Raw genomic sequence first — 15,128 nt, 5'->3', positions numbered from 1 at the left:
AAGCAAAGAAAAATTTAAAATTAAATAATCAAATAAGTATGAAGAAAAAAAAACGAAAATAATTACTCATAAATTTTAATGTTAATACCCTCATTTTCATTTTCATTTTCGCCGGAAAAATTCTCATAAAAAATTAAAATTATATTTTTCCGCGTATTTCAACATACACACACCATATACAACGAAACATTCAAATATACGTATGAAAGATCAAATGATCTAAATTTACACTAAAATGTGCTTATTATATTTTGTTATACTGTTGTTTTTTTTTTCATTGAAAATTTTTTAATTATTCATACAAATATAAAGCGGAAAATACCTCATTTTTCGCTTAAAATTAACAAAACAAAAATAATGCACTTTTAGTAAAACATAAAAGCAACAATAAAAAAAAAATAAAGGTAAACAAGCATTTTTGTTAGCACTTTGTTGTATTTCAACAACTAAGTATGAACAGATTGAATAAATTGTTGATTCACAAATTACGAAAATGAAAAGACGACTACGATATAATTGACAATAATTTGTTAAATTTAATATTGTTAGCGAAATTTCGATAAGACAATTTGTGATAAAAGTGATAAAAGTTCAAATTATTGAACACAAAACAAAGAAAGAAAAAGAAGGGAAGAACTCACTTAAATATTTCGAAACACATTTAAGAACAAAAGTGTTCCGATAACAGAGAATATAGATAACATAAGTGTAATATCCATAAACGCTGTATGTTAAAAGTTATTCATATTGAAATTTAGTATAAAATTATTAAAACTATTAACATAGGCTGCAAATGCTACGTAGAAGAACGAAATTTTTAAAAAAAATTTAACTATTTCAAAAAAAAAAATAACTTAAAAACTGTACAAAACTTGTTATCAGTAATAATACACCCTAAAAAACATGGGTATATCTTATACTTCTCGCCTTATCTCACAATCTTAAAGTTTGTATGTTTCAATTTAAAAAGTTAAAACATTTTGAAATAACTGTTTGAAATGATTAAAATTATTTTGTAGCTCTTAATATTATAAAAAGCGTAAGCCTGAAAACACACACATATGTGATAAAATTACATATATATACATATTGAAAAAATGTTAATTTTTAATTAATTAAATTATTATTTTCACTAATTGGTTAATCTTGAATTATAAAATAAAACAATTTAGATTTAGATGACCTAGTAATATAGAAAAATTCTAATTCTCAAATGTGATTTTATATAGAAAACGAAAACAAATTGCCGACAAGGTGATCTCACTTCCGGAATATAAAAAATATTTACATATGTATGTATTATTAAATATTTTAATTAGGTTTAATATTAAATTTGCATCCAACTTATGTCGATCTAATAATTAATTTAACTTTCAATGAGCAAGGAATAATTTAATTAACCTTTAAATTATTATAAATTCCGACTTTTAAATATTTATTAATGACAGATTTTAATGCTATTAATGACAGATTTCACTGTGTCAATTATCATTCAAATTTCATATTTTATAATAATTTCATTTATTTTAACCACAACTCTGCTTCCTATAATTATTTAAGTTATCTTTTCTGTGAAATAGTCTAATTTAATTTAGTCTGAAGATAAAAATAGAACAAGAACGGCTTTCCGGCGAAATGTCAAAATTCGTGTACAATAAATATATAATAAATATATGGAAGTGGCCAGAATGAAGTGATTTCATTTCAGATACAAAAAGAAACTAAAATGTAAAAAGAAAATTCTTGGCCTTTTTCCCTTAAACGCTTCGAAATTCCCTCAAAATGGGAAATTTCCCACGATTTTTCTACACCGCTCCAAATTAATATTTTCCTTTTATTACATGCAATTAAATAAATTAATTAAGTTAAAAAATAAGTAAATATTTTTTAATTATAATTTTAACATTATTTATTTAAAAAATAATTTTACCTTTCAATTATTTCGTACATTAATGTGCTGCACTAGCAATTCACAATAATTTTTTTAATTTATACAATAATATTGTAAATAAGTTTTTTTATAAAATTTATGATTATTTATTTTATATTCGCTCACTTTGTTCGCCAATTATGTATTTATGATTTTGATACCAAATTCATTAATTTACATAAAATTTTTATATAAATTTCAAAACCCAAAATAAAATTAATATTTTTTATAAATTTTGTTAACATTTATATGTTAATTTCATAATCGCAACGATAACGTAATATAACGTATAACAAGTAAAATGAAGAGATCAAAATCGATATCGAGTATATCAGCTTCGATTTAATTTTGTTTTATATAGTACTAGTAAAAAGTATAGTCGTAAATAGTATTTCATAAATTTCTGGAGATGTACACACGCATATACAATTATATGATTGCGTTATCCTGTACGTATTAATATATATTGTATAAATATATATATATACACATATATCACTTCTTATAATATTTCTGTTATATTACTTACTATGATTTTAATTTCTTCTCTCTCAACACGTTTTTATTTTATATTTTACTCTTTATTTGTAAACAAAAATAAATTTTTTCTTTTATTTACTTTTCATTTCATTTTTAGTGTAGCCAAGCCAATGACCTATTTTGGTTTATTTTGGTTTTTTAGTGTACTTATAATATTTTAATTGAAAATCTTATAACTTTTATCTATATTTTTATTTTAGGTTTTTTTTTCGTAATTTATCGTATACATATATTTTCATATACACACATGTATATACTTATAATAAAACGTTTTCAAAATAACAACAATTTTATTTATTTTTTAAATCAAATTAGAATATTGTCACGATAATTGCATTACAATCGGCCATTGAACTGTGAAAAAAGAAAAATGTTGTTCATAATTTTTTTTTTTCAAATTTAATTTTAATTTCTATTTCAAACAATTATTTTTAATTATAAGTATAACAATCGTTGTTAATTGTTTATAATTGCATTTAAACTGAGATTTTTTTTTTAAATATAGGTAACAATCAATTATTATAATCAACATTGAAATCAATGAAAAAATACATGAACAATTTCATTAAAAAAAAAACACTTGCTTTAATTTTAACACTTTTAAAAAGCAAAAATTTTATAATTAAAATAACAAGTGTGAACGAGTACGGAATTTTTTAAATTCTTACAGGTACTACAAACAATTAAATTTTATACTTAGCAAAAAAAATGAAAACTCTATACATTCAAAATTATAAATTGTGATAATTGTAATTTGATGATTTCGCTCTAATTTTTATACATAGCTTTTTAAAATGGTGAATTACATGAAACAATTATAGCACAATAATTGAATTATGTAGTGATAACTGATTATTTAAAATGATAATTTTTGATTGATATGGAAGCCAAGATCTATTATTAATATAAAAAAAATAATACTAAACATGTTTTCATGATGCATTTGTATTTTTGTATGTGTATATAATATAAATCTCCCTTCCCTCAGGGCAATTACGAAAATTATAATTTAGAGAGAAAGATTTCATGTAAATAACTTATTGCCGGAGAAACTCATTAGAAAATCAAACTGTTATACAAAATTAAATTGTCCGCTTAAATTGTAAATTAAAATTATTTCACCGCCACTTAAATCTCAAAATCTTATTATTAATAAAACAGCAAAGATTAAATTATCCATAATAAGCAGATTTAAATATTTTGAAATAATTTCAAAACATACTGTTTTGCAAGCTAATTAATTTTCTAATCTAATTGTCTGATATCGACCTTCGCACCCCATAAATAAAATTTTCATTTTATAGCTTTAATATAGAACTGAACGATAGTATTTTCTTATCAGTTCATTGTTTCATTTTCTTGTCTATTCTAATTTTCTGAATATAATGCACATAATATTCTTGAATTTAAATATAAATAAATAAATAAAGTTATAATAATTTTATTTTCTTATCTATAATAAATAAATTACCGGCAAAATTTATAATATGTGGTATTAAAAAAATGTTAAGAGCTCAAAATTTTATTTTTAAACTTATTATTTAAGTAATTTGATAAAAATTTTAAAATTATTAATGAATTTAATTACAGAAAATCTCAACAAAAACTTCTAATCATGCTTATTTCAAATGAACAATTAGAAAAAATTAATAGAACTTAAAATATTAGCTCGGGAATTTCTTTATTATTCTGAAGAGCTTGCGTAGGAGTGCGTTTTGACAAATGTAAAGTTAAAATTTATTGCCTAAATGATATAAGGCTTTTAAATTTTGCTAAAATATTTTTTTGTTTTTCCTTCTTCACTCCTAGTAAGGCTAGTGCATGATATCATACATAGTCATGGCCCAGTTTCATTACGTTATATATTTGTTAATTTTTTCAAATTCGAATAATTTTGTCGGGACAATCCTTGCAACATGTGTGTTATGACAATGCGAAGCAAAAAAAATTGTTTTAATTTATTTAAATCAAGCAAAAATTCTATTTCTAAGGAATATGCAATATATAAAATGCCGGTAATACTTTTCAATCCGTATCTCTTTCTTAAAAAAGTAGGTAGTTTCCTGCACAATTTTTATTGACAAAGAAAATAATATAAGTTGACATAGGCTTTATGACTTTAACGTAATTAGAATTGCAGTCAATTGATTAATTTAATCATCTGCCATCTCAAGCTGTTTTATTTCAAAAGGATTACTACTTGAATACGAATATTTTTATCTAAATTATGTGGGCCCGACTGACACTAAACCAGTTAGTTTTTAACTTAAATATGATTTAAGAATTCCATCACTTAAAATATGCAGAAAAATAAAATCTTTTAAGCTTTGTAAATCTTAAATTATTTTTGAAATTTTCATAAAATATTGCGAAAGGGAAATTATTTCTTCTCTTTCTGATATCTTTATATGACCTACTTTTAAGATTGTTTAACTACAATGTTTAGAAACTGTTTATGTTAATACCCCTATTTTGATAAATAAATTTAGATTTTAGTAAGATTTAAATAAAAATTAAATAAAGTTAAATTAAAAAATAAATATTTAAAATTAAAAATTTTCAGAGATACTCTAGTATCAAAAATTAAAAATAGACCATACTCTAGTATCAAAAAATTTTAATAAAATCTTATCAGAAATTAAAATATTAAGCATTAAAATCTCACTCTTAAATTTTAAACATAAACTAAAAGAAATAAGTAATTTTACTTTTTATTGCTTCTTCTATACTTTTAAATAAGCTCTGATCTTTGTATAAAAGTTCAATATTTGACATTAAAATATTTCTATTTTGATCTACATAATATGTACATAAATATTATTTATTAATGTTACGCGAATTTATAAGATAATGAAAATGACAATTGATTATATTCTTTTGCCCCTTTTTAATAATTTTAACCTTATAATGACATTATTATAAGCAAATTATGATTTTCATATCAACATGACATTAAAATTTACTAACAAAATACCTACTTACAATTCGTGTTTATAATAAGTCCAATTACAATTAGTTTCATTCGGGCATACACACATTATGTATTCCAAATTCATCTTCATATTAAAATTAATTTGCTTAAAACAACAAATAGTAAAAATTATAAAAGAAGAGTTTTACCAATAATAATTATTTCAAACACTTTAATCCAAACTGGAAGCTCCCTATATAATTGAATAAAAATAGCTTTTGTATGGTCTATAAAGTTTTTATAATATTATTGAAAATTTTTACATCATCACACATAATTAATTCAGTATTTATTAATTTTTTTTGGTTTTTTTTTCTAAAGATAAGACAAAATTTCTTTCAAAGTGTTTTAAAAAAAAAAAAATAAAATTATGTTCAGCTAAGATTTCTTTCCAGTATTTTTCAACCGCCTACAAATTTTTTTTTTTCCAATTTTTGGGCTAAAAATAACACAAATTATGCTCACCAACATAAATATAAAATAACAAATTAATAAATTATAAAATATACAACATAATTACAAAATATGTTTGAGTGATTGTATTTCTTTAAATAAAATAACATGATAACCGTGTAAATAAATACATTCTGTAACGGTGTGATTTGGTCGCGAGCGCTTTTTAAACTAAAACAAAATATTTTGCGCCGTAAAATAAAATTTCGGTACAGTTTTTTTTTTTTTTTTTTTGCTTTTGATTTTAAAATTATAAAGTAAAACCAATGTAAATATTACTCAAGCAGGCAAACAATTAAGGTAATGTTGCGCAGTCTGCAAAGATAAAATGCTGCAATATAAATAGAGTATTCTCCCATCTAGGTGGGAAATACTTAATAAAACTTTTAGCTTTTTAAATTTTATCTTTTGTTTTTTTTTTGTTTTTGTTTTTATTATTTAAAACTAAAACAAAAAACATATGTGTTGAATAACAAAAAGCTTAAAAATTAAGCTTTTTTGCAGTGTGTTTGTAGAAATAAGTGCTGCCGATTATTATTACTAAGAGCATTGTATTATATTTGAAATATTATTGAATTTAATTGGATTCTCACTCGTTCTCTTACAATATTTATAATTATCTGTTTTTCATTATGCATGTATGTGTATAAAATATGTATTGTTTGATGATCTTTGAATAATGTTTAAACTTGACCAAATGAAATTTTACCTTTATGGTTGAGTTTATATAAAAACATAAGTACATTTAAATCTCATATTATATTGCGAACTCAATTTTAATTTAAGAGCTTAACATAAATCATGTTCGATAAATTTTTATTACAAAAGAATTTTGAAAATCGTACCTTGCATAAAGTTCTTAAGCATTTTTAAAAGATTTTCTTTGAATGCTGCAAAAATATGTTAATCTTGAAAAAAAGAAAATCTGTAAATGTAAGCTGGTTAGTTCCTGTATGTCATAATGATGAAAGAAATTTTTCCAAAATTTGAGTTAGAACTTTCAGTTTCAGTCGATTTCAGATATTTGCTGTTAACACATTAATACAGAATGTATTTAATTAAATATTTTTAATATCTGTAATATTGCAGATAAGTATTAACAAAGAACATTGAAACTTATTAATTAGAAACACAAAATTTAATACTGAAATAACAAACAAATCTTTATTTCATTCTTTTAAAGCATATTTAAATTCCATTATAAAAAAAAAAATTATACATAATGGATTAATACATTTTATAATAGAGATACATAATTTGAAGGTATTCAAAACATAAAACATTTGGAAAATTCGAAATTCACAAAAATAAAGACTTTGTCTTTCTTTTTCACATTTTTTATTTTAATCTAAATTATTAAATTTATTCATATGTATAAAAATTGTAAAAATATTTTGTTTTTTTTTTTCTTTTTTTTTTTTTAATTTTTCATAAATTGTTTTACTTTAAAAAAAAATATAAATAACTATAAGTAAATATTAAATAACTTCTTAAAAAAGCTAAAGTGCTACATCTTAAAGAAATGATACATTTCTTTAATTACAAATAAATATCTAATTAGTGGAATTAAATAAATATATCTACATTAAATTACAAAATTGTTTTCATTTTCAGTGAAGTACAATTACTTAGTCATCATACTCTTGCATTTCAACTAATGTTATAAATTTATAAAAAACATTTGGAAATAAATTTAAAATTTCATTAGTCTTTTCCTTTAAGAAATTAATGGCAAAATTTGATTTTTGATCATCTAGCTGTGTTGAATGTTTATGAACATTAGTACTATTACCTTTTGGCTTTTCATTGACAGTCTCATCAATAACTTGCAACAGTCTTTGATAAAGAAAAGATTGCCTAAATACTGGCTTACTTAAACTAAGATGATCATATTGTAATACATAAAAATCACCAACACTCATATGAGCTGATTCTTCTGTAACAATTGTTAGTGGAAATTTAAATGATGAAAACATAGTTGGAGTGCCTTCTACAATGCTAACAACGTTAACATCTTTTAGTTGAGTATTTAATGCTCCCATAAAACGATTATGCATAGCTAATAATTTCGGATTATTTTCTTCCATTTCTTTAACTTCAATTGAAGGTGCTATTAACGGTTGAATAGTTTGTTTCCATTTTGCCAACGGGCTACCACGGTGAGGTGTGCCTAAGAATACGATTCCTTTTGTGCTTTTAGCAACACGACGAAAACTTTCCTCTGAATGTTCTAATGACTTAAGTAGAATATTTTTAGTTAAAATACCACCCATGGAATGTCCAACCCAAACTATTGGTCTATCTTTACCAATATTGGAACGTGCTAATCTTTTTAATAATAGTGTGGAACGTTCATCTATACGACCTTGTCCTTTCTCACATGGGCAGTATTTGGAATAATGTGCTGACCATTCTGTTACAATTGATGTATAATCAATTCCAAGGATTCTAAAATAAAAGTATGAAATATTTATATTAAGATTTGCAATTATAAGATTTTGGTATAATATTTAATATTATCTACCTGACATTTGGAAAATCCTCTGGTAACCAATCCATTGGCCAGCAATGTGTATAATCTTCTGATTCGTCGTCGTTAACCCAATTTGCACCAGTAACACTGAATTCTCCGGCACATTTTTCATTTGATTTTAATGGAACATCGGGATATACAACTTCCCAATCATTTTCTAATTCAGCTTCAGTTTGCAATTCTTCAACTAACTCTTTTGTAGCTGCATCACTAATATCTGGCAGTTGACGTTTTTGTCTTTTTGGAGATTTGATATTTGAGTTAGATGTAAGGATTGGAGCCTCATTTAATAAAATATTTCCTTTGACCTTTTCTTCAGTTTTAGATTTTAATCCATTTACACGTTTATTCTCACCAACTAAAAATACATCATCCGACTCACTTGTATAAAAAGCATTCTTGCCATAAAGGTTCAATTCTGCCGGTTTTTTATCTTTTTGACGCCATGTAATGAAAACACCACCAAGAAGTCCATGAGTAAATATTATATCAGCTTTTGGTTTGGTAAGTTGTCTTGTTCTCGGATATAAAGGATATACATTTGGAGGATATTTTTCATGATTCACATCATCGTAGTCCAAGTTTGCAAGAGCTTTTGCTGCAATGACTTGCAATCTCATGTCTGGATGTTCTCTCCATTCAGCTAGAACTGTAACCCAACCTAAAAAATTAAAAAAAAATTGTTTTTAAGTACAAATTTAAAAGAACTCGGTCTGTTTCACAATTTGAAAATTAACTCACCACTTTGAAAGAAATCATTAACACAATCATCAGCCATTGATAAATTTGCCATAACTTTACATAGAGTATTTAAAGTTTCATAATCTTTTTCAAAAATCTTTTTTAATTCTAAAAGCAGTATAAGTGCTCCATCTTTGATTAATCTTTCACACATTTTTTCATCTTTTGTTAAATGATGCAAAAATGCAATACATTCTTTCAATAAATCACAATCCGGTGTTGATATAAAACTTCCTTGTGATATAAATTCATCCATATCAGCATCTTTAATATTATCTTGAACAGGAAAATATTTTTTCAAAAAATGTTGTACACATGAATTTGATTTCATGTCTTCCAACATTTTGTGTAAATCACTTAATACAATTTTTGGATTTTTAATAACACCAGCCATTGGAACTGGAACAAACCAACGTTTATCACATCCTGATCTAGCTAATGAAACTGCTGTACGTGCATCACAAATTTGTGCTAAATGACGAAAATCCCAATCTTTTAAATGATCAATCATTGCTAATTGATGAACAGCTTTCATACGCTCGAATTGATTTCCATTTTGAGCAATGTTTAAGAGGCGCCAAGCAACAGAATGTTTAAATGTCTTCCACCATTTTCCAATAGGATGAATAATAACGTTAATCCAATTCTGTAAATAGATTAAACTATAATTAAAAATTGATCTCAAATTTAGGTAAAGGATATAGAAATAAAATTCATATTAATTAAATTCTTCTGTATACGTACAGCATTTTGTTCTTGTTGTCTTTTCAATTTACGCATAGATTCACGATATATATGATATTTAATATAAATGTAATCAGGTCTCTTCTTATCAATGTCCAAAACTCTAGTATCAACTAATCCATTAAAATATTTTTCAATTCGTCGTTTTTCGAGATATAACAAAGCACAACTGTAAGAAAAAATGTTAAAATCGTGTTAAATTTATTTTTAATTTTAATTTTATATATTTGTTTTTTTAAATTTTCTTATAATTTTTAGAATTTACTATTATTTCTGGTATAGAAATAATAGTAAATGCGTTGATCCTATAAAACCATTAATATTGATTCAGTTAAGACACAAACCGAATTGTCTCTTAACTGAACTGGTAATGCAGTGCAATATGTTTTTAAAATAATATCTTTCAATATTTATTTATGTAGTGGTACATTCTATGAGAAATCTGAAATTCTCAAATATTCTTATGAATTAAATTTCTATTTTTATAAATTAGATAAACATCAAATGAAAATTACGTTTTTTAACCTAATTTTAAAATTTTGTTTTTTTAGATAGAACATGAAAATTTTTATAGATACATATATAAAATATCGTATTTATAATAACAGCAATTGTATAATATTTTAATACTTATGATCGAATGCTTTATAATTGAATAATTAATACATAATTGCTGTTTGCTATGATGACTTCTGTTTATTTACCATAATTTACGATAAAAAACTTTTCATATCGTACTCATCAACAAATAAAAATATACTAAATTTTTAATTCACATTATTAAGCGGCAACTCTACTTTAGATAATATAATGACAATTACTTTTACATAAATGCCATAAAAAAATTTTGACAATAAAAATGTACACATACCATTTGTCATATTATTATTTTTTAATTAAAGTATGTATTATGAATTTCTCTTTTAATTATAGAAAAAATAATATTATAATTTCTAATAAAATCTATCATTCAATTTCTTTGATCAAATGAATCATTGTAAAATTTACAAATTTTTTTTAAAGGATAATGCTACATCACACCATCATGTTGTCTATTTTTATAGCGCATGACGTCAAACAATAACAAAAAACATCTGATGTTATATTTGTAATACAGGCGTATATAATATTTTATATATGTATGTATTTGTTTTTACTTTAATTCAACATTATAAATATGTATATATCTTTAACCCCGCTATGACTCAAGCATAAGAATCGAATGTTGTTAAAATTAATATCGTATGATTTTTGTATATCTTTAATGCGTTGCAACTTTTTGTTGCTATATACGTATACATAAATTATTAATCATATAATAGATATGTATATAAGAGTAAATATAAGTACTTTCAAAAAAGCATATTTTATTTAATGGTATACAACATGGCACATTTAAATTTGTCTTCGATTTATATGTTGTTCCTTATTGTATAAAATTTTTCTTGCTTGATTTGAAGAAAAGACCACTATTTTATGAATAGAATATAGATATGTATACATAGGTGTGTGTATAAAGCAACTAAATTTAAGTATGAGGGAATGAGTGACCTCGGCAAAGAAAAAATAGAAAATGATTTTTTTTAAATTTTTGAATATTTAATACTTATTTATATCTATAATTTATATCTATAATGTATGTGCATACTTAAATATTAGAAATTAAAAAATTTTTTTCGTGTGAATATTAGCAATAAATAATTTGAAACGCAAAATTAATTATTACAATATTTTTTATTTATATTGTTCCCGTGCAATATTAATAATATTCTATATTAGGTACACGTAATTTAAAATATGCGCACAATTTAGGCATGTAGGTGGTCTACACACCTCTCTTTTGTAACTTGGAATGTACTCAAAAAGGGTTAATATAAAATAGAACTTACGCAGTCAAAATTCCAGCTCCACCAACAACTTTACGATAACGTTGTAAATTATAAACACCTGAAGACATTTCGTCTTCCAAAACTTTAAGTTTTAAATTAAATGACAAAAAAGTTTTTAAATTCTCTTCTAATTCAAAAAATTTTCAATATATTTTTAATTTCTTATCTTCTTAAATTTAGTAAAAAAAAAAAAATCAATAAAAAATGATTTGCAATTCTTTCAATATTCTTTTTTTTTTTTATTTTCTGCTTAAAATGCACTTATTTTAATCTTCTTTTCTTTGTTATTGAATTATGAAACTTCAAGTTTTTTTTTATTTTTCAAGATTATTTTAAATTAAATGAAATCACTTCCTCTAATTTTTCAATTTATAAAATAATTTTTCACAATTCACAATATTGTAATTGTTATCACTTTAATTTTTGTATTTCTTTATTTATGTATGTATGTGTGTATATTTTTCAATTCTTTTTCAGTTTTTAAATTTTTATAAAGTTTTTTTTTTTAATATTGTTTTTTTAGTGTCTTTATTATGTGCTTTCAGTTCTAGTTTTGTTCAAATACTGTTGAAGAAATTGAATTTTTTACTATTTATCTTTTCTTGATATTTATTATTTTTCCCAAAAAAAAATCAAAATTGAAAACATCGCGCGATGTTTTGCAAAACAAAAATAAAAAAAATAAGATACAAACAACAACACGTAAACTATTTTTATATTTGAAAAACACTTAATAAGTTTCATCAATTAAAAATCACAATAGCAGCCACTATGTATTAAAAATAAATTCTCTCATATAATTAGATATGTACATACGTGTATACATATTATAATTTTAAACTATTTTTTAAGTTTAAAAAATTTTCTAGATAATACAAAAATATGCATGTAGTGTAGGTATGTAATTAATTTTATCTATTTACTTTTACTTATTTAAATATTTTTATTATTTACTGCAATGCCAATGTTCTAACAATATTTTTACGATCTCATTATTAACAGTATGATTCGTACTAAACTCTTGATACGTATATAAAAAAGTAAACAGCAAATTTCTTGTGAAAAACTGAAAAATTGAAAAATATTTATGTTTACAATACTATTATTGTTATACAAAAAAGTTACATTTGTGTTGTAGAAAATAAATAAAGTAGAGGGAAAAATAAAATATGAAATTATTTTAGATTCTTTGATTTAATATATAATTGTCGAATGAAATTTTGAAAATAAGTGTTTTTTATTAATTTTGACATTGTCATATAAAAATTTGACAGTTGAATATACATGTTTCATGGACAATGTTCACAGTGTTGGAAGCGTTACGATTTTCACAAGTCTTAAAAATTATTTAAAAAATGGTATTGCATTTTGCCTAATCTAACGCAACTTACTCGAACAAATGTCCTAAACCTGACATCAATTGTTGTGGTTTTAAACCACGTTATCAGCAATCAAAAAATTAGTTTATAGGTAAATAAAATGTAACGAATTTCAACCATTAATGCGATCACTTTTATGTAAACACAACAAATTTAGTATATATGATCTGTGTATTGTTGGTCTGTGATAATGTGATTTACAATCAAGAAAGTGTTGTTACCGGTTGACAAATGTCAATCCTCACCAACAAATTTATTAGCAAATGCATTTTTAAATTATAACATTGGATTTAAATAAATTACAATTTGGACGTTTGACAACCCATTTGACGGTTAGTTAGATGGGCTTAAACGCAATGAATTTTCGTTTAAGTTAAAAACAGAAAAAAAAGGTATTTTTAACGGCGAAATATCAGAATTCATATAAAATACACATATTCAAATGCGGCTGTACTCAATTAAATCAACTGAAGTTACAATAGCGAATTTTGGCCGCCAACGGTAAAATAACATAAATTCCTATTTTACCACAAGTTCTTTGCCACATTATCTGCGTCCATCGTTGCTATTCACCGCTTTGGTTTTAATAAGTAGATCATAAATTTAAAAACCTTCCTAATTCTTTACATCGTCGTATACTTTTCTGGAATACCGTTAACCATTTATTTTTCAATTTTCTCATAAAGTCACACACAATGATACAACGCAAAAATATCAAAAACAAAATCGACACACATGCATATTCTGTTATATTATGAGCTAAAAAGAGATACCGATATTTTTTCAACTAAACAAAAAGCACGTTGAATTGTAAATACTGAATACTTAAAATAAAACGAGATAAATAAAAGAGTTGCGTATTTTCGATGAATATCGTACGATTTTTAGGTTGATTACTTCAAAGAAAATTCTCTACTCGTCGATAAAGTAAATTCTTACATACATAAATACATACTCGCGTGTTAATAAGACTATATATCAGTAGTATGTGTTATCTAATCTACATAAAGCACAATATACGGTACAAAATTTTGGCATGAATGGAATTAAGGAATAAATATAAAGTATATAGAAAATAACAGAAACAATATCTACTCTTTCTAAAAGTGGGCTCGCCTGTTGATATCGTTAATAAATAGTAAAGGAATGTTTGTGTGTGTGTTTATATAAAAAATTATGTACAAGTACTCTTAAAAGAAAAGTTGTTTTCTTAAACTTTTAACACAAGATGTGTAAAACGTATTTAACTAAAAACAAATAAATATTACGTCAATTTATCTTTCAAGGTAAACATATTTTTGCAAAAATAAAAAAAAATAATCGCATTTTACTCAAATAATTATTAATGTTGTAATGTTGTTGAAAATGTGGAGCAATAACTACATAAAAAGTTCTTTAATTAGTGTGCAAACCCATTCGATATAACGAATACCTGGATTATGACATTTATTTTACTATAGAGTCTAGATTATTTTTTTTCTCTATCTTCTTAAATATTTCAAATATGGGGAACTATAGTTTATAATAATTACATGTTTTTATAAGATGATTTTTGCGCCAATTTCATCAATGGTCAACAAAACTTTTATGCAAGGGGAATGAAATATATACCTATATATGTATGTCAACCATTGATGAAAAACCCGTCGTGTAAACACGCATAATTTAATTAAGTAAAAATTTTTTGTTTTTTCATCACAAAGGTAATGTACTTAGAAAAGTTGAGGAATTCTAGTGAAAGATATTATATTATTTTCCAAAAATTTGATGCTAATCCAAAACATAATTTCTAAAAAGTTTTTGACATGTCATTTGACAATTATGGATTAAAATTTTTGCTGGTGTTGTTTCCAAAAGCAAAAAAAAAGTAGCCCAATGACAGTTCGTACTTTTGCAGAAAATTGTAACTGATGTCGTTTTGATACTTGGTGGTTTTGATAATTTGCAA

At 23.8% G+C, this 15,128-nt stretch overlaps 1 protein-coding gene across 1 annotated transcript; it reads right to left on the bottom strand.

Moving 5' to 3' along the window:
* Positions 1-7,221: 7,221 nt before the first annotated feature.
* Positions 7,222-12,573, bottom strand: LOC129606579 (protein SERAC1). The gene is made up of 5 exons (XM_055516961.1): positions 11,802-12,573; positions 9,913-10,081; positions 9,169-9,814; positions 8,419-9,088; positions 7,222-8,342 (listed from the first exon to the last, which is right to left on the bottom strand). Exons 1-5 carry the CDS (start codon positions 11,867-11,869, stop codon positions 7,523-7,525), a joined length of 2,373 nt encoding a protein of 790 aa, XP_055372936.1. The 5' UTR covers positions 11,870-12,573; the 3' UTR covers positions 7,222-7,522.
* Between the last annotated feature and the right edge of the window lie 2,555 nt (positions 12,574-15,128).

This window comes from Condylostylus longicornis, unplaced genomic scaffold, assembly GCF_029603195.1.
Source record: "Condylostylus longicornis isolate FDR11 unplaced genomic scaffold, ASM2960319v2 ptg000019l, whole genome shotgun sequence".
Classification (NCBI taxonomy): Eukaryota; Metazoa; Arthropoda; class Insecta; order Diptera; family Dolichopodidae; genus Condylostylus; species Condylostylus longicornis.
Note: the sequence above shows the minus strand (reverse complement) of the source record. Positions and strands in the feature narration are given on the sequence as shown.